Raw genomic sequence first — 27,168 nt, 5'->3', positions numbered from 1 at the left:
TGAATGTGGAATTATGACATATTTGCCATTTCCAAACTTTAGCTTTGTGCTAAATGCCAGTATTGTAATGGATCAGCCTGGCTGATTCTTAATCTTCTATTCTCACCCAAAATTTTTGATGTTAAATTGCTGGAATTTTGACTTGTTTACTTCTCCAGTCATTTACCGTGCACGTTCCCAAACTACCTTTGGCCATTTCGCCCCCTCCCCTCACACTTGCTTCCCAAACCTGCCTGGGCTGCCTGATGCTCTGGCACAGCTTTTGGCTTCTGGCTGGAAGATGAGTGAGCAGGTTTCTTTGAAATTAGTGCAAGTCTGAGGAATGATTTAGGTGACTGCTTTCCTCTTGGAGACTAATAACTGCTCTCTGCATGAGACGTTAGACTTTTGGCTCTCTTTCCACCCCGTCCCATAGCACAGACATAGAAGTCTCATTGTCTCTGTAGAGAAGACAATGGTGACCAAGGATTACCATAGTGGAGGTCTACTCAGACTTCTGAGACTCCTGCGTGGTTTTGGTGAATACCAGCAAATCTTCCAGGGTAGGAGATGGTCCTTAGATCAAGTGAGAGTGGGAATAATTAGGCAGACCACTGAATCTGTAAAAGACTTGAGGTTTGGTACAAAGATTGCACTCAAATTAGGATAGCTCTCGCTTTTTCCAGACTGCTTGGTTTATTTCCAGGGAGTACATTCCCCGTTGTGTCTAGTTTCTCGTGTCCAATGGCTGCAATCCAAAACAGGTTTATTCTATAATATCGTAAAGTCTGACTCACGGCTCAGTTGGTTCAGCTGAAAAAAAGAGCGCAGAGCAACAAATCAAAAGTCAAATCTCCAGATTTCATAGCAATAGATGGAAGCAGGTGCATGGAAAAGGAACAGTCCAGAAGGATGAGAGGAAAAGCAAAGTCAGGGTGCGTAGGGGGGGGCTTGGCTCTATCTTGTGCATATGCTCTTTCATACAGCTGTAACCAATTTTACTCCAGTTTCTAATCCTTCACTGTGATTTCCACAACACACAGCTATAAACAGCTACTTCCTGGCTCATGAGAAGTTTTTCATTAAACACAATAGACTGCAATAAAATAAAGTGGATTTTAAATTGTAGGATATAATATAGGAGTTGGGGGTGGGGGAGGCTGGGAGGGGAGATTCTTGGTTTTAGGAAAACTTATGCCACACTGGACTACTCACACATCGATTATAGTTAATGGAGCACCTTTAGTTGCAGAGTGTTTATTTTCTGGAATAGAGGACCTGTTTGCAAATAGAAGGAGAGTGATCAGGTATCCCCTCCAAGCCAGACTAGAATTTCTTTCCTTCTCAGTCAGGCAAACAAACCAGGTATTTTGACAAAGTACTTCAAAGTGTTTATTTTTCTGTGAAGAGAAATGAAAACACGCAGACACTACTGAATCAAACAGTGTTGTTCAGCCCTTCTGCCATCCACTTGGTTCTGCGTGTCATTTGGAAGTATTATTTTGCTGATTCATCTATACCCTGTGGGACATAGTGATCCATCATGTGCCCACAGACATAAAAACTAGGAGGAGTGAAAAATTAAGGAATGTGTTTTCATGTACATGTGTAGATACATGCCTAGACACATACTCCTTTTGAAAACATTTGTTGCAATTTGAATAAATGCCAAGGCAAGTCATAAATGTAGACCAGAATTTCTGAAAAAGATTATATATGTATCCCAGACAAAGCCAGTGGCAGCTGAGTGATTCCATTTTAAATCCTCAGTGCTAAATCCTTGCTAATTGACATAGAAATAAAAAACCTGCCATCTCGCTATTAAGGGATTGCCCTTTTTTTTCTGTACTACTGATGCAGTTTAAATGCAGGAGATATTTCTGACTTGATGCTCATATATAATTACGTATTTATATGACCACTGGAAAAGTGATGTAAATTTTTCTGCTTCCCGTATTAGTCAAAGCAGAGAGGCATGTTTTAGACTATATGCTCATCAGACTACAGATCACCTTCTGTGGGATGGTAATGGTTTTTGACTAACCTATATTGACTACCCAGCCTTCAATAGAGGCAACAGAATCTGGCCAGTTAGGTCTTGTAAAGATCTAAATTCACTGCAGTTGTTAATACATTGCAGGAATGTTTGTTTCCCACAAATTATACCACCTGATATATTTGTATTTTATAATTATTTATTTACATTTAATAATATAATATTCAGCAGTTCAGGGCTTACGTTACATACTGACATATTAAAATATAAAATCAAGTGCACTAGTGCACTGTTCCCTCAAGCATTTGAAGTCATTCTCTGTTAATGAACTTATAAAACAGTCTGAAGTCACCTAATACTGTAGTAGAAGTTAATAGTTGTAGCTTATTTTAACAGTCAGACACTTACACATGTGCAATTTCATTGCAGACAAAAAGGAATTATTTTCCTAGCGGTAGGGTAATAAAGTTCATAGTAGTAAAATCTTTCTCTTTTCTTCATCCTTTTATTTATTTGGAAAGGATTTCTTTGTAACTCAGCTGTCGTCCCCAGAATGGATTTAAAATCTCTTCTGCCCCTGTTTTTGAAGAGTGAGTTACCCCAAATTTTTATACCCCATATGCAGTTATAGCTCTGGAAAATACCTTACAAAAGGTATCTGTACAGCTCATCTGACTTTCACAACTCATCGCTGAGGAGCGAGCGCACTGTTGCAATCGCAATCATCCCAGCGGTTAGTGTCATATGTCCTTCAAATGAATATGTCTCTTGTCAAACTTAAGAGCCTAAAAACAGAGCTGCAGACCTGAGGCTTACTTACCCATACCGCATGTGGGAAGCCTAATTTAACTCCTTTCCCCCAGCCTTTTCCCTTCTGCATAAATCCTCTGGAGCTGTGTCATTCTGTGCTGCGAAGGACAAGGTAAAAAGTGGTGGTTTAAAAAAGGCTTAGCGTGATACAGACTCAAGAGGAAGCAGTCTCTGGTGAACCCCGCTTGTTTTTATGTGGTCTTGACCACTAACTGTGGTCCTGAAAATGTGATTAATGGCACTGGAAGTAAAAATGACTGCTTTAAAGGAGAAGCTGCATCTCCAATCCTTCAGGTAGCTCCCCAGGAAAAAGAGGAGACTCTTACTCAAAGAAGGCCAACTTCAAGAAGGCTTCAGGGATGCTTTTAAGGTGTTAAGAAGAGAGCAGTTCTGACAGAACAGACATACAAAAATTGAAAACAAATGTTATCTTTGCTCTCCTGAAATTTATCCTGTTTACTGCAAAAGTGTTGTTTCTTTTTAAGTTTAAAAAAACCAACCCTCTCGTTACTTTCACAGTTGCATCACACCATGTTAATCATGTTGGTATGACGGAAGGGCTGTGGTGCCACACACGTGCTGGGCAGGCTGCTGGGACCGGTGGGCATACTTCTTCCTGTGCAGACAAGGAGCTGAGCTATGGCAGAAAAAGGCATCTTTGTAATGATGTAACTGCATTCCCATTATGGGCTGACCTACAGCCGGAGGGACTTTGATAAAATCATATTTATTAATTCAGACAGTTCTTCCAATGCAGAATCAGCATGTAGACCTGGCAGTAGGGCATTTTTTGACTCAGTGGTGGCTGTGGTGCAGACCCAAAGGAAGTGGAGAACAAAGCTTTGGGGTCAAAAAAGCAATCCTGAGCACAGATCGAGACTGGGGCAGTAAGAGTCTCCTCCTGGGCTTTCCCCAAATCCACAAGAGATGCAAGAGGCACTACTGCTGTAGACAACATAGATGATTCTCTGTTCTGAACAGTTGTATGGGCTGCCACATTGCAGCCTGGAAAGAGGGATTGCTTAATCTCTCTCTTTGCCCCTTTGAGGTGCACCTGTGCTAAGGATGCTGCTGCCAGAGCCACTAACCACAGTCGAGGTAACAGGCTCTACAGGGAGGTCACAGTCACGTCTCTGCAGCCTGTGCCTTGCTGAAACTTGAGTTTATACACAATGAAGCATGTCTGTGCTTGCTTGCATCAATGTGCTGGTCTTCTCCCTATGCCCCTGTGCTTGACAGCATTCCTCAGCCCATCTCTGATAAGGCAAAGGAAGGGGAAACGGAGAAAATATGTTTCCAAAGTTCATGTCTATGGAGAGGGAGGAAAAATCCCTGTGTATAAGGAGCAGAGTCCTCTCCTCTTGCAGCTGCCTGGTATATGACATATGTAGTTGCCAAAGAGACACCTTCTAGCACAGGACAATGAGAGAATGAGAGGCATGCCGGGGCATAAAAGCAAAGACCATGTTCAACACTATTATGCCATATAAATGGTTTCTGAGTCACCTTGCCTAGTTGGTTCGCATTTTGCCGCTATGAGGATGGGGAGAGAGAGGAAGAAACTTCTTGGGTCTTCTCTAGAATGGAATTTAAAGTGTATGTTGTTAGTTCTTCGTGCTTTCATTATTATTTATACTGTAGTTTATACTGGAGGTAAAATCCAAAGATTATGTCTAGTCTCAAAAAAAAGTCGAAAAAAGCAGAAAGGTTGAAGTTGCTCTGCACCTGTGAAGGGTTTGACGGACATATCATGAGCAGCAAGGTAGAATACCCTTCCTCTGACAGCCAGAGGTCAGAAAACCATGCCAGTGTCTCCAGAAAGGCCTCTACAGCTCCTTTGCCAGTGCCCGAGGTGGATTTGTAACACAGGAGAGTGCTGGCAGGCAGGTCGGAACCACCCTGTCTATTTCCCAGCCAGCCATGCAGGCAGGAGAGGGTCAATGGCCACTCCAGGTTGATGCATCCAAGGGGGAATTGAGCCCCAGAGCCCATCGGCCACTCGGCTGCTGCCCTGCAGTAGCCAGTCCTGCCACACGGCAGACCTCTCGCACGGCAGAGACAGCTTCAGGCTTTTTTCAGACTGACTCCTGCCCCAAACTCCAGCGTTCCCAGCCCTCAGGGAGTCCTGTGTCTCAGGCCAGCTCGGCTTTGCATGGCATCTGAGACTGCATTCAGCTCTCTGGTTAAATCCTGGCAGCTCGTGCTGATACCAGCAAGGATGTGGTAGAGTTCAGCTTTTTTGGATGACTATAAATGCATTAGATTTACATTCAGCGTCAGCACCCTTGAGTAAGGGAAGTCATTGGTGAAAGGAATGACTTTTCCTCCAGCCTGTTTTATAAAGAAATAATATTCTTCTTCTCTTCTTTACCAAGAAAACTGCTGCAGATGGGAAGCGACAGGAGATCATTGTATTGGACTCAAAACGAAGCAATGCTATTAATATTGGCTTGACTGTGTTGCCCCCTCCCCGGACTATCAAGACTGCTATTTTGAACTTTGACGAATATGCCTTAAACAAGGAAGGAATAGAGGTAAGAAAGAGTAGTCAATGTCTTCAAGTCTGCATTTTTAATGTTTCCTTTTTTTTTCAATGTTGCACATGGTACAGGCCAGACCTTTCATGGAGGAGGGAAAAGGGGATGTATTATATCATGACTGAGAGTTGAAACTTGTCAAATCAATGTAATGTGCTCAGAAGCATGTAGTATTCACCTGAGGTTGGGCATGCTCAGTAAACATGGATTTCTCTGGTTGGTTTGTGTCTTAAGTTTGAGTAACAATGGTGTTAATTCCTGTCAAGATTTCCAGAGTATTATCTGTTCCTCTGGAGATTGACTGAAATATTGTGAGCAGCAAGAATAGGCAGTGAGTTACTAGAGCTGATGCAACTGGTACAGGGTTTAATAAAGTTCATGCCCAGCTAGCTGTTGGAGTCATTCTAGATTGTATATCTAATGGAAAACAAATACAGTGACTAGTTCTGCTCAAAATAACATTTCTGTGTTGCTGTTGTTTGAAGAAAAGCAGTTGGTATAAAGATTACAGATGATGTAATTTTTACCATTACATGTTTGACTTTGCAGATATTCTTACCGAGATCCAAGATGAGCTGTTTATTATTTTTTTTATCAAAACATTTTTCTTCTGTGAAGTGTAAAAGAAGCCTGCTGCTCCCCTGTTTTTTTTCATTGTGGTTGTACTCATTTCAAATCGCTTCTTTTTTTTTTAATAAGCCTCTATCACCTAGTAAGAGTAACCTGCACAACTACAAATCTCAACCAGTGGCTGAGCAGCAGAGGTCATATATTGATACACAGTCACCTTTCAGTGGTTTGGCACTGTGTTTCATGATTTCCACCTTTCCACCTTCACTGTGCTGACTACAGAAGAAAATGAGAAAAGCTGGCTGGAATGGAAATGGAGTTGCCAACAGTTACATGCAAAAGAAATACTTAAGGCAAAAGATCATTCTAGCTAGAAGGCAAGGCCTGATTTATCCCTACTAGAATATAGTTTCTCCCCAAAGCTGTATTACTTATTTGGTATATACATACCTTACTCATATTATGAAGGTGACAAATCAGGCTAAAAAAGTAATTTTTCATGACCCAGCCCATGTACCCACCACTGCAGTTTGCAGTACTAAGCTTTGAAGTGTTGGAGAGAAGTAGCCCTCCAGCCAAGCCCCACTCACAGACCACAGGTTTGATCTCAGTGCTGTAGGCAGTGTTTCCATACAAAGTCCAACATAAAATGGCTGATAAAGAAGGACACATCTTTATTATCTTTCATGTATCATCTCCTTTGAATTGTGTCCTTCTCTGGCACGCTTAACAGAAGTTCAGCTGCTCTGCATAGCTCACCCTTTCCAGTGCCAACATCTGTAGCTGGGCTGTCCATCTGCCAACCAGCTGTGGTATCCACAGTTGTGAGTGCCTTGTACCACCACAGCCTCCTTTGGGTGGCCTTTCCATTAGCTGCCAGAAACCCATAATTTCATTTAAAATATATATGCAGGTAGCTTTCAAATTGAAGAATTCAGAAACCAGGAAATGATACACTGCTGATATACTTGCCCAGTGCTAAAGAAAATGGGATTTCTGAGTTCTGTGTCCACAGCTTGAACCTAAGATGTGAGTAATCCTGATGTGATCATTCAGATATTTAAAATAAAGAGAAAGGGAATAAACTGAATATGAGCTGGCAGTGTGCCCAGGTGGCCAAGAAGGCCAATAGCATCCTGGCTGGTATCAGAAATAGTGTGGCCAGCAGGAGTAGGGAAGTGATCGTGCCCCTGTACTCAGCACTGGTGAGGCCACACCTCAAATACTGTGTTCAGTTTTGGGCCCCTCACTACAAGAAGGACGTTGAGGTGCTGGAGCGTGTCCAGAGAAGGGCAACGAGGCTGGTGAGGGGTCTGGAGAACAAGTCTTCTGAGGAGCGGCTGAGGGAACTGGGGTTGTTTAGCCTGGAGAAAAGGAGGCTGAGGGGAGACCTTATCGCTCTCTACAACTATGTGAAAGGAGGTTGTAGTGGGGTGGGTGTTGGTCTCTTTTCCCATGTAACAAGCAATAGGATGAGAGGAAACGGCCTCAAGTTGCGGCAGGGGAGGTTTAGATTGGATATTAGGAAAAATTTCTTCACTGAAAGCATTGGCACAGGCTGCCCAGGGAAGCGGTTGAGTCCCCATCCCTGGAGGTATTTAAAAGACGTGTAGATGTGGTGCTTAGGGACATGGTTTAGTGGTGGACTTGGCAGTGTTGGGTTAACAGTTGGACTCGATGATCTTCAAGGTCTTTTCCAACCTAAATGATTCTGTGAGTCTATGGAGCAGAGCCCAGGTACTTTGAGGGGATGTAGCCTTTATTGGTTGAGGGATGAAGCCTTTGTTAGTTGGGAAGGATGATGTTCATGGAGAAAAGTGCTTTTTTTTTCTCAATGTTCCATATTTATTTACTTCTTATCAGGTAAAACCCTGCACTGAATTCAGATTCCCTTCCCCAGTCCCCAATTTACAGATTTTTCTTATAGCACGTTGTTATAGAGTCAGACAGACATTTATAGCGAGATAGAGGGCTGGATTAAGCTATGCAGAATTGGCCAAGAGGTGCAAAGAGAGGTACAGAAATGCATCATTGAGAGTCCTGCTGTTTTCAGCAGAGCCCTGCCTCAGTTTTCCATACTACCCCTTTGATCTACAGTGTAGACAAGCTGTGTTTCCTGTTTCTCTTCTCTTCTGTATTGACCTGTTCACTGGCTTTAGCCTTAGAGTTAGCTTAGAGGGAACAGGGGTTGTCTTTTCAGTCTAGATTTTTAGAAAGTTTTCTGGTTCACATCTACAGTTCCTAAATATTAGGAAATAATTGGTAGTGAAATGCATCAGCTTCATTTATATAAAAATGCAGAGAATAAAGCAAATTATTTGCTATATAATTTAATTTATAGCTAGTCTATGGGTTGAATGAGGCAGGACTGGTATGGAAAAAAAATTATGCAATTGGTCTAATTAAAAACCTGCATCACAGTGAGTACTCCAAAGCCTTTCTGCATAGTTAATCGTCTAGAAGAGATGTCACGGCTAGTAAGCAGAAGAGAGAGATTTAAGGAGAGCAGGAGAAGAGATGTGATGTGTGCGGTCAGGACATAACATTCACTGCTAAAATTTCAGAGAAGCTATGATTTAGGATCATTTTCAGCTTTTAGGGGATCCAGCACGGAGCAGGGCACCAACAGGGTATAAAGTTACCTGAGCCATCCGTTGCCTTGGCTGTGAGTTCTGTGCTATGTCCCTCACTGAGGAGCGTCGTCACTGTCGTCTTAGTGTGCGTGTGGCTTTAGTTCTGCACCTTGGTGGATAAGTTCAGATTCAATGGTATCTTAAAACTGACCTTAGCAATTCCTTTAAGGACAGTGGACTAAAGTAGTGCTGACAGTAGTGCTAGCACCAAGGCAGTGATGCAGTGGGATGCAGGCTACAAGTCTGTGATAGCCCAACTCATCATCAAGTTCATAGTGACCCAGTAAACCCTCTGCTACTGTTCTACATTCTGCTGAATGCTGTTTTGCTTGTGCCATTTAACTCTTAGTAATCCATACTTTGCTTTTTAACTTCAAATATGTAACTAAGGAGAAAAAATTCTCCAGGTGTTTAAAGGCCTCTATACCTAAGTATGTTGCGTATTTTAGGCCATGTGTCTGAAGTGGTTAGGTACCCCTGAGCTGTGAAAAAGGGCAGAAAATGGGGCATGGTGCTAAAAAGGCAGATGTAGTCCATTTAGTATGCAGAGCAGGCACTGTTAGAAACGTATTTTCAAAGGAAGGCACAATGTGTGTCTGCAAGCATGCATCAATCCAACTAAAAAAAATTTTGCCACCTTATGTTTGCCAAAGTGGTTGTGTTTTCCTTTCTTTGAAAGCTTGGCATTCATTGTGTTCAAACAACTTAGAGCTAGCTGCAGGATAAAGAACTGCCTGCTTAGCATGGATGAGGGCTTTCTGTGAGCTAAGCAAAAGAGGCAAGCTTAAAATCCTGGCACCTAATTTTAATGAAGTGTATCACGGGCAGCTGCAAGAATAGAGTCCACCAAACCAGTCCTTGGTGCTTGTCTTTAGTAAAGGAAGTGAGTGAGTCCCTCTGTAAAGTGCTACTCAGTAAGGGAATGTGGATCGAAATCAAATTATACCAAAGAGTATGATTAATTTAGCAGAGTAAAATTGGGGTAGCGCTGTGAGGAAATTAAGGTAGGTCGCTTTGTGCTTTACAATATAGCTTTGTGGTGCTACACAATATTGCATTGCATTGGTAGGTATAGCTTTTAGTAAAACTATTTGAAATTAAAAAATTCTCCAGGTATGCTAGGCCCTCCGTACCCACGTTTCTTAAGTGTTTTGAAGTCCATGTGTCTGGAGTGGCTAGGTAGCCCTGAGATGTAAAAAGGGGTAAGAAATGAGAGCCTGGTGTTAAAAAGGCAGATGGTGACATGTATAAACAAAAAGCAAAATTTGATTTTTTTAAATGATCAAGGTATTTAAGTTTTTGTTCTGATAGTTGCCGCGGTACGTTGGCATTTGCAGTTTCCAATTTGTTTAGCTAATGCTTTGTAAAAGCGTGATGGGATGTTTCAAATTATGTTAGCTCACGTGACCTGAAAGAACACCTCTTTTCACAAGTCTAGACAGAAGAGAGAACAGATGCAATGGTGCCTTGCTGGCCATACACCCACAGTCAGCGTATCGCTGCCCTAACAAGTTTCAGACTTTATTTAAAGAAAAAAAGCTACACTTTCACTCCTTGCAGCAAACCAAAACATCTTCTACAGTTTCTGTGACCAGCAATGGCATGTTCATGTATTTCAGTAGAGAGCTGAGGAAGTGGAGCGGTCTGACCGACGCAGCAGTTGTCAGTTCCTGATTTACAGGGATGGCTATCGGGCATTTTAGATGTAGTCCCTTCTCAGAATTGGATCATTTTTGGAAGAGTTGAAGTAAAATTAGTGCAGGCGGCCTCACTTACTGTGGAGTCCTGACCTTCATATGCTTTTATATTTTGTTAGAGTTTCTGCAGGTAATGCAAACTACTGATGTGTCTCGTTAATAGCTGCCTGGAAAGCTGAAGTGGGAGAGCCTTTTTGGAGCTGAATAGTCTGCCGAGGCCTGTCAAATATCCGATGAAATACCCACTAACCTGTATTTGGTTAAGCAGCTTACAAATTCGTGGGCCTCGAGCCACAGAAAGCTTTGGACCCAACAACCACCTGATATTTAGTTTACTAATTTTTTTCAGGCTCCTGTTCGCCTGGTAAAATCACCTGAAACCAAATATGAAAGCCAAGGCACCCCTGCAACCTCATCATCACTGAGAAGCCCCATTATCTCTTGAAAGAGATAACTTAAGCACCTAATTTCTACAGAGGCTCCAGGCTATTCGGAGTCTCTGGTTAGGTGCTTCCTTGCGTCCCGTACTGAGGCCTGTAACCCTCAGGCATATGGGGGTTATAAATTTTGCCCTGTGAGCCTTGTGAGGCTTTCCTCTTAGAAATTTGTGGAGTTCATACATCAGGATGGCTAAGTCCAGGAAATAAACAGTTTGATCCCTTCGCTGAAAGTTCAAGGGCTGGGTCCAGCAGTCTAGGAGCAGAATAATTAGGATCTATTATCTCATGCGAACGGGATCTCCAAAAATGGCTTCTTTTCCTCCAAAAAAAGATTTGTGCACTGGTTTTCCTCAGAATGTTAGTCTCTGGCCCGAACAGTTGTGTGAGAATGCATGGAGGTGAAATACATACATCACGCATATTAGAGGATATAAGCATAGGGTAGAGGATATAAGCATAGGGCTTGTTGATAACCAATTCTTCTTTAATTGACCTGAAGAGTGCCATACTATGGAGAGCGTTATGAACTAATGATTAGATTCAAAGCTATTTGTGATTTAATGGTCACATCAAGTGCCAATAACCTTCTGCCCTGCTGTGTTTTTATGCTACTTTCACTGTCAGTGATGCTTAAAAAAAAAAAAATAAATAAACTGGCAGGTGGTGTACTCAGCAGTTTCCAGCACTGAACAAATGGCTCAAATTAGTCATAGAGTGGAAATCAAAAATAGGAGCATTTTACCACTTGCTCAGGGGCACACCAAGGATGATGACCAGCAGGATCAGAATTATTTGCCCAAGCAGATTAGAAGTGCCGATGAGTAAGTCGTCATTACAGGGGCAGTTGCACCCTGGATGGTGCGAGACCTGCCAGCAGCTGTGGTCCCATCGAGGCAGGACTTTCAGCAGCAGGGGTGATCCTCGGCAGCTGGCACCACAAGTACAGGCTCTTTTGCTTGGCGTTCTTTGTTTCACATACTACGGTACGCAGCACAGCAGCCTTGCAGTACTTGGACTCGAATGCTTTTTGTCAGCTCCATCTGGTTTGTGGTGTTTACATAAAGCTCAAGGAGGAGGAGAGTCCCTTTGGAAATAAAGCTTACTGTTTCATTGCTCTCTTTCAAATGCCCAAAAGCAGTGCAAAATCTCTGGAGTGAAGGCCCTGCACCACCACAAAATACTTGTGGGATCCCTGGGTAGCTGCCAAAAGCCCTAGTTATTTGTAGGAGGCAATTGAGAATACTGCTGAAGTGTTAGCCTTCAAAAATGCATCAGAAGCGTTTTTACATCCATCACATGGCTACTGCTGAACTCTCCATGTATGGATGTTCTTATGATCCTATTTGCAAGCTGCCCTGGCTCAGCTGAGGGGGTGTTGGCTTCTTCTTGTCAAAGAGAGGAGTAGGCACTAGGAGGCCTGACTTCTTCAAAGGACACTCTGCGAAACACCTCTTCTTATGAGTTTCAGACTCAGTCTCTCTTTTTTATGAACTTTTTTAGATGAGTATCGGTTAAGCACTGAGAAATGCCCTGAAGCAGCTACTTACAAATCTCTAGTTTGATGTTAGGTATGACCTAAGTTACAGATTTCAGCGTGTGTGGATGGATGGATGGATGGATAGCACATCTCAAAATCAATACACAGTCAGAACAGGTGTACATCAGAATATTTTCCAAACAGTCATTGACAGAGGAAGAAAAAGCACCAGAGTGTATTGAGGGATTTTCCTCCTCTTTTTTTTTCCTTAGGATATTAATGTATTAAGGTAGAAGCTTGCAGTGTCCAAGCAAGGAGGCTTTTTTTTTTTTTTTTTAACTAAAAGGCAGAGCCACCATTAAGAGAAAGAAATGCTTCTTTATTTATATTTATGGAAGTCAGCATAAGAAGATGGACAGCAATACAAATGCTGTGCCTGAAATTAAGTAAGTCCCGGTTCAACAAATTGAACATTATTTGCTTGCTTAACTCTTGTTCTTCGCCTGGTTGACCAGAAAAAGCCCCTTGCTCTCCATGCTTAGCTCCAGCGCTGTACAAGGAGCCAGATGAATGGAAGGGGGCAGTTGTGCTACTTTGATGAATTGGCTATGTCCAGCACTGGAAGAAGGCTGTAGTTTGGATTGGCAGGTCTGAGAGCTCTTTGGCTGATTTTTATTATTCTGTCATCCCCTCCAATACAGCCTCTGTCATTATAGAAGGCTACAGCAAAAACATGTCGTTCTTCAGATGAATAAACATAAGTTGTGTTGAAAATCTACTGCTTTGAGGCATTGATCAGCAGGGTAAAGACCTCAATTTATCTGATGCCTTTATGTTGTCTTGCTTTTCTTCTTCATTTTAAAGTGCATTTATTATGTTAAAAACTAATTAAGAAGCAATACCTTAGAGAGCAATACTTTGAGAAGGAAAGCTGCCACATGTGAACAAGCATGTAAGATCCAAGAATTAAAGGGAAAATATAAATGTTTTGAGCCATACTGACAGCAGAAACTGAAAATACTGAGATCCTTTTTCATCAATATTTTAGACATTTCAGATCAAAAAGAGAAAAAGGCCATATGCATTATGCAATGCATAATACAACTTTAAATTCAACGCATTGAATTAAATGAATTCCCAACTTCCTTGGGAAGTTGTCCTCAGTTTGGGTGAAATTTTTGGGAGTGACCTAATAGGCTGCAATAGTTGTCATCTTTCATAAAAAACAAAACAGACTGAGCAAAAAATAATAAACGATGAGAACAGCAAGGGACAGGAGTCCTCAAGTTATTCCTGTATACCTACAAGTGCACTGGAAGATTCGTAGATGCTGAGGCTAAAAGGGACCTGCTATCTAGTCTGACCTGCTGTAAATCACAGGCCAAAATATTTCACTCATTCTACACTCACTTCTGTATGTAATTTGCAGACATGTGGCCAGTTTTGATTTAAAGATATGAAAGCTGAGGAGAGCAGTCCTAACCAGACGCCCTGTCTTTCTTCAGTGTTTGATCCCGTGATTAACCATATCCACTGACTACAAATTTTAAAAAATGCGTGTTAATACAGATGTGTTTTTCAACTGCAAATGTTCAAGATAGCAGGCCTTGTTTTGCTCTCTAGTGCAGTGGGTTAGTGCTTGGTTACTACAGTGCTGTCCTAATTTACCAGCCAGGAACTAAGACTTCTGCCATTGCTGCTGAAAAGTCACCCAGTGTCACAGGAGCTCAGGCGAAGTCCAAGTGAAGCTCGTCGCGTGAGCCTGCGCTGCAGGAGCGCTTGCCACAGGAGCATCCCCGTGCCACTACATCCAGCCCTTGCATGCCTCTAGGCCTCACCGCTGACGCCTGCCTTTTGTCTCCCTTCACAGAAAATCCTGACCATGATCCCGACCGAGGAGGAGAAGCAAAAGATCCAGGAGGCACAGCTGGCGAACCCTGATGTCCCCCTGGGCAGCGCCGAGCAGTTCCTTCTCACCCTCTCCTCCATCAGTGAACTTTCCGCCAGGCTCCAGCTCTGGGCTTTCAAGATGGACTACGAGATAGTGGAAAAGGTGAGGGGAAAGCAGGGAGGCAGGGGTGGAGGCTATTCCAAGGCTTTGCTTAATCTTTCCCTGACCTTGTTGTTATACGAGCATATATTTTGAGGAAATGGTAAATGGGTCGCTTTTGTTCCAGTGGCCAACCAGGAAACAGCTAAAATGATCCTTCATAATCTGTTCCTTCTATAAAAGAAAATTAGAGATTATGTCTTCCTTCCTTTAATTAGGCAGTAATGATATTGGAACAAAGAAGAGGGCTAAATCCTTACCACATCTTCTCCAGATGTTGTTATTCAGGAAATTCTTACTTCAGAGCAGTAAAAATTTTTCTTCGGATAAAGATTGAATGAGGACTACAGTATTCAGCCTTACGTCATAAAATGAGAGTATTGATCTTGCATCCATTTGAACTAAGGAAAACACCATCCATTAAAGTTATTTCTGTTTATAACTCTCTTTCAAAGCTATAAACAAAAGATAAGACATCCTTCAGGGGTGCTCTTTTCAGTTCAGTCACAGACAGTTGTCGCTACCTTCTTCATGGATGGCATTTATTCAGAGAACACTATAATTGGGTTGTCTGTCATGTATGATGAATCACAGACAAAAATTTCAAAATGACAGCATATAATTTTGGTGCAGAGGTGAAGCAGAATGAAACTGTGTAGGCGATTTCAGCTACTTGCTCACTTTCACAAGCTCTTTGAGCAATCTCAGCGCAGGAACATTCTTGCTGCACTTCTCATGCATACCCCATGCATTGCTCTTCAGGCAGCTCTCTCCTGTATATATTAATTATGTATGTGTATCTGTGTGCATATGTGTATATTAAAAAATCGGTGTAACTTCGTGTGATACAGATTCTGAGAAGTGGGACATGCTTCTGAAAATGCCTTATGTTTACCTAGCCACAGTTATTTCACAAGTTATGCAATAGTGGATTGATTTGCAGATGATACTGTCAAGATTACTCAACCTCTGTTTAATTTTCTTAGATTTTAGGAAATGCAGTCACACTAATATTCAGGATTTTTTAATTGTGACACTTTAGTCTTAGACATTTACATTTCTGACTCATAAAACATAAAATACTTGTATCTGGCCCGAATACTTTTTTGCCAGTTATTTTTTACTCTGGTACAGCTATTTACTCTGCTTTGAAGTTACCACAATGCTAAATTGTTCCTTTCATGTGAGCTGAGTTAGCTGTAGCTGTTAATCTATGTCTATACCTAGAATTTCTAGCTTCCTCTCAATCAAAAAGTAACATTTGAAGCACTGCTAAAAGCTGATGAAATTCTGATAGTTTTCCTGTTGCTGGTCCTATAATGTTTATGCCACAAAGTTAATGAATTGCCAGCTAAAATCCATGTAGAATGGATGTTAGTATAAAAAGTCTCAAATACCTAAATTACTCAAAGAAGCGATAGCTGGAGTGAATCGTAGAATCATAGAATCATAGAATCATTGAGGTTGGAAAAGACCTCTAAGATCATCGAGTCCAACCGTCAACCCAACACCACCATGCCCACTAAACCATGTCCCTAAGTGCCTCATCTACTCATCTTTTAAATACTTCCAGGGATGGTGACTCAACCACTTCCCTGGGCAGCCTGTGCCAACGTTTAACCACTCTTTCAGTAAAGAAATTTTTCCTTACATCCAATCTAAACCTCCCCTGCCGCAACTTGAGGCCATTTCCTCTTGTCCTATCACTAGTTACTTGGGAGAAGAGACCAACACCCACCTCGCTACAGCCTCCTTTCAGGTAGTTGTAGAGAGTGATAAGGTCTCCCCTCAGCCTCCTTTTCTCCAGGCTAAACAACCCCAGTTCCCTCAGCCGCTCCTCAGAAGACTTGTTCTCCAGACCCCTCACCAGCCTCGTTGCCCTTCTCTGGACACGCTCCAGCACCTCAACGTCCTTCTTGTAGTGAGGGGCCCAAAACTGAACACAGTATTTGAGGTGCGGCCTCACCAGGGCCGAGTACAGGGGCACGATCACTTCCCTACTCCTGCTGGCCACACTATTTCTGATACAGGCCAGGATGCCATTGGCCTTCTTGGCCACCTGGGCACACTGCCGGCTCATGTTCAGCCGGCTGTCAGCCAGCACCCCCAGGTCCTTTTCCAACAGGCAGCTTTCCAGCCACTCTTCCCCAAGCCTGTAGCGCTGCATGGGGTTGTTGTGGCCGAAATGCAGGACCCGGCACTTGGCCTTGTTGAATCTCATACAGTTGGCCTTGGCCTATCGATCCAGCCTGTCCAGGTCCCTCTGCAGAGCCTTCCTACCCTCGAGCAGATCAACACTCCCGCCCAACTTGGTGTCGTCTGCAAACTTACTGAGGGTGCACAAGTGAGTGAAGATAGGACCAAGATTTTTATCCCTGTTGAAAGGCAGGTAGGCCTAAGTACAGTACTTACCATAAAATGGTACAGGAAATAAAATACGATAACTCTGATGAAGTAAGAAGAGCGTGTGATAAGAAGCCTAGCAGAGAAGCATAGATGTGATAGACAGCTTCGGTCTTAGTTGGGTGAAGAGGAAGATATGGGATCAGGCATCAGATGTACAAGAAAGAGCAAGCAGTTGGGTCTCTCCAATAACAAAAGGTTAAGGTCGGAGTTTAAGTTCCAACTAACCAATAAACATAAGCGTTATTTAGACTGAGATAAGATACCATGAGCATATCCAATTAAAAAATGAAGTAGTTTGCATTAATGATCTTGATAATAAAAGAGTCCCATGACTTGCTAACATTCTTCTGTTCTTGAAACTATGTTTTTGCAGAAGATCCATCTGCAAATGGGCAAACCCTTAGTGAAACTTAGGTGCCAAATCACTTACCTCCACATTTTTTGTCATATTTTTTCCAGCATTTGCTTGATTTTTTTAAAATCTATTTTAAAATTAGGAAAATTCATAACAGTTCAGAATGCACTCATTATTTATCGAGTCACGTATATTTTATGTAAGAAATGCATGAACCTTCCTACTATTTCCATGAGGCTGGAAGTTTTAAATGGTCCATGATATCAACAGTGTGAAATACCTGAGTTATTGATGTAAGGCTGGGGTTCTCATTCATGAGACTCTTTTGCTAATCAGCCAAGAACAGAGTTTTGCCTAAGTAGGTCTTAGCTCCATCTCTGACAACCTGAAAGAAAAACAGCATGAAATTGTCCAAGAAAAGGGTTAAGTGAGATACTGTTCATGTTTGTAGAAAAGCTCTCCAGGCGTAATGAAGGCAGTCATCTTTCTTGGATTGAATTTAATTAACTAAAGCAAGTCAGGGTACATTTGTAGGGAGCAGCCTCGGACTGTGAGGAGCTGAACTGGATGAATGAATACTCATTCTTTGCTCTTTACAGAAAATAAAAAAGGAAAACCCTTTCCAAATGATCTGTTTGATAACGTGTATAATGTTTTGAAATGTTAACATGTATCTAAGGTACTGGATGCCTACTGAAGGTCATCAGTGGAACAATAATTTTTCTCACCTTTCTTTCGGTAACATTTTAAAGGCATAGACAAAAGAGGTAGAGTTTCAACTTTAAATCTTCATTTTCAGACTTTTGATTGCTCTGAAAAATTACACTGTGTTACTGCTAGTTCTTTGTGCTGAACTATTTATGATGCAGATGCTGTCAAACTTCATTATCTCAAAGGGAGTTTAAAGGCCTTTGAAAGAGGAAAAGAATCTTTAGTTGTCCTAAATCAGTTTTTTTTTTTCTTAAGGTCAAGAATATGGACAAATATATCCTTATTGCTGACAACTTTAAAGGATCATAAATGAATATAAGCAGGTGTAGAAATGAGAAAAGTAGAACTGGTAAAGAAAAGGGCTTGCTTCACTTTCTCTTCTGAGTGGAAAGGTTACTCCTGACTCTAGTCTCCCTAGAGTGCTAGAGAAATCAGTGTTCAAAAAGATTGTACTTTTGAGTGATGCTTAAACTGCCTGAAAATTTTAAAAAGAGCATCAGAGCTTTTTAAGTTTTACAGTATGATCCTGATACTTTCTGTTGTTTTAAAAGGGTATGATACTTTATGCAGGCCAGTCTTGATTAAATGCAAATATGGCAAATTACATTTTGGTATTCTCAAAGTTCCCATCCCAACCAAGTTTTTACTCCTCGCAGAAAAGCATGCACGTGAACTTGTACAGGTGCAGTAAGCTAAACTTGTTACCAGTATAGCAGGTTGGTAGTAACAGTGCATATGCCAGACCAGCTGTACAGAACGTGTGCTACGTCCTCCCTGTCCCAGGACCATGGGATTCATTGCACACATATAGTTGAGTTCATTTGTGCATGTGCGTCAAACATTTATCAGGCATTATCAGATGTCACGCGGCCAGAAATTCTGGAGCAATCCTCAAATTTCATTCAAGCATATTTTTAGGTGAAAAATAAAAACATGCTAAATAAGGCTACGTGGTATCTAAGGATATGAGGTAGCTCTGCATTATGTATCTGCCCTTTTTAGGTAGAACGTGCATTTTATAGGGAGCAAGAATGGGTATTTCATCTGATTATACAGTATCTAGCACACTTTTTTATTGTTTTTTAATGCTACAATAAAATAAAAAATAAAGAGTAGTTATAAATGTGTACTATATGAAGAAAGTCTAAGCTTGGATAACTTGCATGTAAATAGCTAAATGAAGGGCTAGAGTATGGCCTGTTTTGGAAGCCTGTTATGCTACCTTTTTATTCACCTTCAGAATGTTTTAAATTAACCTTTTGGGAATGATTTTTTAACAGGTTGCAAATTGATACAAGTAAAATAGTTCAAAAGCCTGTGTTTACAGCAGATGCAGAGCAGTTTGATTCATTCCCCATAATGCAACAAAACAAACTAAATCAACCCTGACTTTAAAGCAATTCAAAGAATTCTGTGCAGCAGTTTATTGATTTTAGTTTAACTTGATAAAGTCTTGGATTATTTAGCACCTCTCCTCTGATTTATAAATTACTTTGCTCACTATGCCATCTCATAATTTGTCTTGAATTTGCCATATTCTTTTCAAGAGGTTATTTGTTCTGTAGTGACTAGAAATGTACATTTCCTTCATCTTTGTGCTCTTATTTATGGTAAAATATCACTACAATTGTTGAATGACCCATTGTATTTCTCCAAGAAAGTGAAGTTCTCAGCTATTTTGCCTCTTGGTCTAAAATAACGGTTTAGTTTTGGCTTCTTGGCTCATAAAGAGTGTAATAATTTGGGAAAAGAATGCTGCTCACAGATGCTTAGGATGGCACTTGGAGATAGAAACAACGTGAACTGTTACTGTGCATACAAAATAAATAACCCTGGGCCTCACACAAAGACATAGAAATAAGCTCGGTCAACTCAATTACCCTCGCTCTCTTCCTTTGAACTCTCTGGTGTGGTTCACTTCCCGAGGTAATGGAACAGAATTTATGTTTTCAAGCCTTATTAGTTTACATACCTATACTCGATAACATGTGTGGATGGAAGATGCATTAAGTTAAAATGAGAACACTTGTAAAGCTTGATGTTTGCAGTGGGGTTGTTCTTCAGTTTTAAAGTCACACAAGCACAAAAGCATATCTAAAATGCAGAGGTGGCCATCATTTGAAGAAAGCTTTAGGGTCAGGCTACAAATGTCAAGTCAGCCAGGGTTCTAACTTTTTTTTGTTTGTTTTTCAAAGATTAGAAAAAATAGTTATAAGAAGTTTTTTTATCAGTCGGGGCAGGGGGATGTTCATGCATCTAACTCAAATGCAGCAGCCCCTTCTCTGATTCTCTCTCTCCTGTTTGGAATCACAGAATAATCCCCAGGACAAGTAAGGCAATTGCATACATAAAGAAGCAACATTAGGAAACTATTTTATGTATTTTCTTGCTGTCCTTGCATGTGATTTATTAGCTGGAACATGGAAGAAAGCCAGCACACATGGCCAGTTTGCACTCTGCAAGACGCCAGTTCAGGGACTTTTTGCAGTAATTAATCTAAACCGTAGAATTAAAAACTTAAAACAGCTATAGTCAACTGCAGCCTTCACTTTCTTGTTTTTATTCTCATGGCAGGAAGTTGCAGAACCACTTCTAGACCTGAAGGAAGGAATGGACCAACTGGAGCACAATAAAACCTTGGGATTTATCCTTTCTACTCTACTAGCCATTGGGAACTTTCTGAATGGAACCAATGTAAGCCTGATGTCCCAGCATTTCCCCTGCAGCTTTTTCCTTCAAAAAACAAAAGTCAAAACCATTGTGACAGTTGCAACCCAGTATTTATTTTGTACCAGAAAAATAATTTAGAAAACAGAACCTACTTTTTCTTTTTATTGTGTGTCAGGGTGCTCTTTGCCTCTTTCAGCATAACCTGAAGGAAATGTGGAGCTCTTCTGGTGTAACTCGCCTTGAGATTAGTGTAGATGCTATGCTCCCCGTTCAAATTGTGAGAACTGTCATGAGTCATTTCACTGCAGATGGAGTGATTTTAGGCCTACTCTTCAGCAAGTTAAAAATAAATAAAAGCAATAAGTTTCTTCTCCTGTAGGATTATTATTCTTCTTCTTCCCCCTCTACCCCTACTTGGTAATAATTTTTGTCTACTAATCTGCATGGGAAGGAGTAAACATTTTTATTTTTAATTTCTTCCTTTTTTTCCCCCCTTACAGGCCAAAGCTTTTGAGTTGAGCTACCTCGAGAAGGTTCCAGAAGTCAAGGACACGGTGCACAAGCAGTCCCTCCTGCACCACGTCTGCACTATGGTGGTGGAAAAGTTCCCAGACAGCACTGATCTTTATTCAGAGATTGGGGCCATCACTAGGTCAGCCAAGGTATGTCTAGTGGGTAAATATATATATGTTTTTAAAAACCCTCTTTAAAGTGAAATATTTAAGATTTTATTTTATTCTTTGATTTTGTTCCTCCCTGGTCACAGCACTTTTTATGAATGTGGATTCATTGTGTCATTCCCATTGAATTTCGAAGTTGCCAGTACTCTCTTTTCTGAGCTTTATCTCTGTCTGTCAGATGGTTTCCTCATCAACGCACTAATGGGCAGCCACATTATGACAGCTATTTTCACGTTACATACGTTATTAATGTATATAACTATTAGGAACTATTTTCAGGTTAAAACTTTATTTGACCGGTATCTTCAAATATATTTATTCTGTGGTTTGAGGAAATCTCTTTTTTAAGGCAGATGCCTGATTGTATTTTAAGGGCAATGGAAGGAATGAACTTTTTTGGTAATAAAATTGTTTCCAGAAGGAAAGTATCCTTGAAATATTTTGCTTAACTCCTTTTCTGTCCTCCTCCTGACAATAATTTTGATGATTAGGAGTTAGGGAAGATAAATAGAAATAAAGGAAACTTGTGGCAGCACCTCTTTTTAAAAAGTGGTAATCCCTTGGCTAATGCATAGGTCTGGTCAATGGCTCAATTTGGTGTGCAGATTATTTATTACTGCTGCTAGCAGGCATGATAGAAACACTGTAACCTCACTCTTGGAGCTCTGAGAGTGTGAGATTTCATGGATGACCCTTAAAAACACTACATTACTTGATTAATGGAGTAAACATGACAGAATATAATCAGGAGATAACAAACATGAAAATTCTGGTTTGGAGTCATGTCTCGTGAAAATGGAAATAACTACAGCAGATAATACTAGTATCCATCTAGACCAGTGTCTTGATTCAGACAGTGGCCAATACCAGCTGCTTGAGAGGAGAGCAAAAGAAGCTTCAGAGGAGGAGGAAGATCTCTCCTAGAAAAATTTTATTTCATGAGCCATAATACTCATTATATGCATCAAATGGAGGAATGATTTCTCTTCCAAAAGCCACCTTGTTTGGATATGGGGGGGGATGGGACACCCTGTATAATACAATTTTTAAAAAACTGCAAAAATCAAATCTTAATTTGGCTCCTAGCACAGTTCTTGTGACAATGAATTCATAATGTAATTTTGTCTGATGTTGAATTTGCCAGTTTCAGGATTTACTGTCTGAATATACTGAACAGTCGAAACTATTTTTATCTCTCTATTTCATAGAATAACTTAGGTTGGAAAGGACCTCTGAAGATCATCTGGTCCATCGCCCTTTTCAGTGCAAGACCAAATTAAACCAGGCTGCTCAGATCGTTGTCTAAGTCTCAAATAATCCTTCTACATCTTTTTTTTGAGACCATTTCCACACTTTTTCTCCATCTTATCTTTTAGAATGGGTTAAACGATAGCAAACACAGCATTCCAGCCTCTCCTTATAAATGTTATATGCCTACTATGTTTGTCCATTCTGCTTGTGCTATCTTTTGTTAGATGTCCTGAGGTTTTCTTTGTGTTTTTGACTGTAGCTATCCTTTTGACACCAGTTGTCTTTGGGCAGTTCACAAGGACATCCAGGCAGTCTCCTGAGCTGATCAGGCAATTCAGAACTCAGCCCAATGCACAAAGGAGTCCGATAATGCCTGCAGTGTGCACTTCATTGCAGTCTACAGTAATGACCATGATCTGCTGAAGCAGATTTACTGCTTATCTCTCAAATCCCTAATAATCTTAAATCAGGACTAATCTGAATAATTTCTTGCCATCTGTAGATTTTACCCCCTTGGTGTGCTTCCTTGTTTCCAGATAATTCTGAAAGACAAAGTACAAACCGTGAGACACCTGCTGATAACCCTCTCATCAGATGAGAATCAATATGTATTCTTTATTTTCTTTTGCTCTCTTAACCTCATGCTTCATAGGTGGCCTCCCATGAGGCTCTTGTAAAGATTTTGAATGTCTAATTTTCTTTACTTGCTCTTATCTGTCCACTATTTTATAAACATATTCGGAATCTAGTGATTATTTTGATGTATTTAATTTCCTGTTATTCATCCTTTCAGCCAGGTTACCAGGTACAGTAATAAAGCTTGGAGCTCTACAATCTCCTGAATCAACCTTGCTGCTTTTGTAAAGATAGGTGAAACCTTTGCTATCCTCTGATACTTTAAGTTACTAAGTGTAGTGAAAGCATACTCGTTTTAGCCAGTGGCTCAATTTCTTTATTTTAATTGCTGTCAGAATTCTTGTCTTCTGCTTGTTTACTGCTTTGTAAGCTGTCATCCTCCTCCAACACATTTGTTTCTGCTAGCAAGTATTCAAACCTTGCTATTAGTTCATTCACGCCTGTGAAAAAATAAAATAGGGAAAAATAAAAGCAGGTACCAGAATAGGTTTCTCCCCAACATCCTCTGTGGTGAAGTTGGATAAAAAGAAGTCATCTTGCTTCCCTTCCCTCACTTTTGTCTTCCTCAGTTTCTTTCATCCCCAGTGATCCAGGACCTCTGCCATATTTTCTTTTTTTTTGATACCATAAAGGAATTTGTGGCTTTTGTTTTATATCCTTACATATTTGCTCTTTGGATTCCATCTCTGTTCTAATTTTCCTCTTGTACAGCCTATGTTTAGGCTCTGTTTTATTGCCTTCACTGAAGTTGGTTTCTCATGTTCGGAAGGTTTTAATTTTTTTTATGTTTTTTTTCTTTGAGTGATTCTTCATCTCTCAACATTTAGGTATGTTGGTTTCTCATTTCCTGCTTCTTCTCTTTGTTAAGAAGTTATTTCACTTTTTTTTAGATCGGGACCAAGTTAATCACTCAATGAAAATCGCTGTAAAAGAGAAGAGTCCTTGTTTTCCAAAATCCACACCACCATGTATGGTGTACTCTCAAGTGAATCTTCTACTTCTGTTTTTCAGTCTTAGAAAGTGGAAGAAAGCTTAACCTAATGCTGTCACTTATAAAAAATTTTTAGGTCTAAGAGCGTACAAAATTGAGCACAGTCTTTCAGTCTGTGGTTTGCTGATCTCGTGGCCCTGCCCAAAGCGGACGAAATTCTGAAAAGGCCAGACAAAATCACATTAAGAGAAATTATAGCCTTAACCTTCCCCGTGACGCCCAAGGTCTCCCTCCTTGGGATGTTCCTGCATGTGTTATACCACTGATGGATTACTGTAACAAGCTCTATTCCCACTTGATCTTAGCTGCCACAAATCAAAGAGTTAGGACATGGAAGCCATCCAAGCTGCCCTCTTCAAGGGAATGTTCACAGACGAGGCGAAATCTTGGTTTAGGAAAGCTGACAGGAAAGGAGAACTAATATTTCACTGTGGATTAGGCTGTATTTTGAGCTCCGTTTTGTCTACAAACATCTTTCAGAAACCACAAAGGCTAAACAATTTCCATCCTGTAGATAAACAGAGATGCCCCTTCCCCTGAGATGCACATCATATGAGTATTTCCTGAGCCTTAGTTCATGAAAAAAAAACCAAAGAAAACAGGCTGCCTCACCAGAAAGGAGTTAGAAAGACCAGAAACAAATTAGTATAGTTATTGCAAAACTTGTGGCTTTTTGTTGAAGGACTGAAGTCATAAATGGCAAAAAAAAGCAGACACAAGTGAAAAAATGACCACAAAATAGAATTCTAGATAAATAAAAGTATTCATAGTTGTATAAAAATATATAAGATCATGCAGGGCCACTGATTGTTTAGTATCCCATGATTAAAAGCACCTGCTTTTTTTTGTGTGTGTGTCTTTTTTTTAACATATTTTAAGTCATTTATTCACTGGAGTTGTACCAGAACTGATGTACCTAATACTGAAGCAGATCCCCAGATTTCTGCAGTTAAACTCGGTATTGTTCCTAGAAGTTTCCTGACCAGTACAGCGAGGAGGGGTTGCATCAGCACTGGTATCTTCGTTGTTAGTGAATAAAAAATGTATTCTTATGAAAATGTTCATCTTCTTTCTCATCCCCCTAAATATTTTTCCCCATGCATCTGAAAGCTGGCCAGCTCCACAGAGTAAACTAGTAATTGTCCTTTTCTCCCCCTAATTTTAATTTACTTACAAAATGCCAAACTTCTGGTTGGTTTTTAACCCCTGCAGCAAGACACTTGGATCAGTTGCGGATACTAGGCAATGGAGAAGCAGGCAACTTTTAAAAGTAAGCAATAGGAAATGTTAACGACACAGGGGAGGCGGCACGGGTTGCTGGTAGGAAAGAACAGAACGAGACTAAGACTTACTCAGGGGAGTAGGAAGCCTGTAGCTGCCCTCCGAGGGACTCAGCAGGGAGGCGTGGGGAGAAAGGAGGTGGCTGAAACAGAAGTGCCATTCTGGCGTGCTGTAGCTTCTGCTTGATACACTGGAAAGCAGGGAGAGGAGAGGAGAGGAGAAAAGGAAAAAATAGTAGGGAAGATCAGGCAGCCTCCCGCATTGCTTCAGCGGGGTTTCTCTTGTCTCGCTTGACAAGAAGTATTTGTGTGCAATTATCATTCAAGTATGCTTTCCCTACGTTACTTCAAACAAAAATAAATGCCAAAAGTCAAATTATTTTCCATGGAAAAAGGGGGTTGGGAGATGCAGGGTTTCTTACGGTTGTATCATTCCTTGTGGTGCCAGCTGCAAGGACTGCTGCAGCTGCCCCAGTTCCTGGCACAAGCTAGCGCGAGCAAAGGTGAAGACAGAGCAGGATAAGGCAGAGACTGCCGGTTGCAGGGCAGACTGGGGCAAGGGGGAAGGAGCTTCAGTGGCAGATGAGACTTCGAGGTTTTGTCTGAAAGAGAGCAAATGACATTTCGCACATGTGCCTGACAGCATTGCAATGTTTCAATAATTTCCAGGTGAAATGACTGCAAGTAGTGTCGCAGGCACTATAACACCCAACTGAAGTGACCTACATCACCACTTACTGGTACTGCTCCTCTTCGTCCCAGGTAGTGGGAACTGTCATACAGCATCTGCAAAAGGTCCTGTATTAGTGTGTTTATTGTAGATTGTTTGAGGAACTGAAATGCAGTGGAGATGTGTATATAATTGGATAGATTCATCTGGTCGTACCTCAGCAAGCACCTCTGTCGTTTAATTTTTAATTAGTGGTTTGATTCAGGTGTTTTCATTTCCAAAATTATTTTGGCAGGATGCTACCTTTTATCCTAGAATTGGAAATGTCTGGACAGAACCTCCTTTATATTTTCCTTGCTTTTGAGAGCTGGCATGTACTTCACTTAAAATGTGTGACTGACAGTGTGCAAGTCGGACTAGCGTTGGTCTTGGGATAATTCTTGTGACATTCGGTGAAGCAAGCCAGTGTGGAAATACTGGAGGAGACAGAGTTTTGAACGTATGCCACAGAAGGTCGCTGCACTCAAATGACAGTGTGTTTGCAAGGAGCAATTCTCAGAATTTCCTTTGGCACTGAACCAGCTCAGGAAAAGAGGAAGATTTTGTGTTCCCTGCCAGAACGCATCCCTGTAATAATGTGAGAACGAACGGTCTGACCCTAAATTATAAACAGCTTAGACTGGGCTGCGGTCTGCTGTGGAAACGATCGTGAACTTTGAAGAGAGAAAGATTTTGTCTGTGATCATGTATATCTTCCTGTGACGTGCGATAAAAGAGTTGTCATTTTATTGTGAATTTAAGGCAACATCTGTCATTGTGAAAGCATCAATCTTCTATTTAATGCACCTTGTGGGTAGGATAAAAATGCAGAGATCCAGGTCTTCCGTAGAAAATGTCTGGATTTGATATGTTCACCACTAAAAGAAACAAGCTGTAGCAATAAACAATAATTATAGTAACAAGCAATAGAAAACTTAAGGATACTGAGGCTACATAAAAAAGTTATTCACTGGCCTTCAGAACAAAACTTTGGATAATTTACAGTGATTTTGAAAAGATGTGCTTTTTAAGCAGAAACTTCAGCTTCACCAGTTTCCCTTCATTTATTTGTTTTGGGTTTTTTTACTTCAATCCAGTTGTGACATTTTTGACCCTGTTCAAGGGCTGAGTGTAAATATAGGAGGCAGGAAACGTGAGTGTAATCAGGTGCAGCATCTTTGATTTTAGTACACTTTTGTACTCTCGGTAGTGGTGGAGCTTAGCCCGGAGACTAGAGGAGATTTAGCTGGAAGAGGAAACGTGTGTGTAAAGCACATTTCGGCTGAGGGA

General features: G+C 40.9%; 1 protein-coding gene across 11 annotated transcripts in view; it reads left to right on the top strand.

The window, feature by feature from the left end:
• FHOD3 (formin homology 2 domain containing 3) overlaps window positions 1-27,168 on the top strand; it is a 416,636-nt gene that overhangs the window by 349,698 nt on the left and 39,770 nt on the right. For all 11 annotated transcript variants that reach the window (XM_076330252.1, XM_076330251.1, XM_076330250.1 and 8 more), the window contains 4 exons: window positions 5,161-5,319; window positions 14,010-14,192; window positions 20,236-20,355; window positions 20,832-20,993. In XM_076330252.1, the coding sequence (XP_076186367.1) occupies window positions 5,161-5,319; window positions 14,010-14,192; window positions 20,236-20,355; window positions 20,832-20,993 (624 nt within the window). The remainder of the gene's footprint in view (window positions 1-5,160; window positions 5,320-14,009; window positions 14,193-20,235; window positions 20,356-20,831; window positions 20,994-27,168) is intronic.

Source organism: Aptenodytes patagonicus, chromosome 2 (assembly GCF_965638725.1).
Source record: "Aptenodytes patagonicus chromosome 2, bAptPat1.pri.cur, whole genome shotgun sequence".
In the NCBI taxonomy this organism is placed as follows: Eukaryota; Metazoa; Chordata; class Aves; order Sphenisciformes; family Spheniscidae; genus Aptenodytes; species Aptenodytes patagonicus.
Note: the sequence above shows the minus strand (reverse complement) of the source record. Positions and strands in the feature narration are given on the sequence as shown.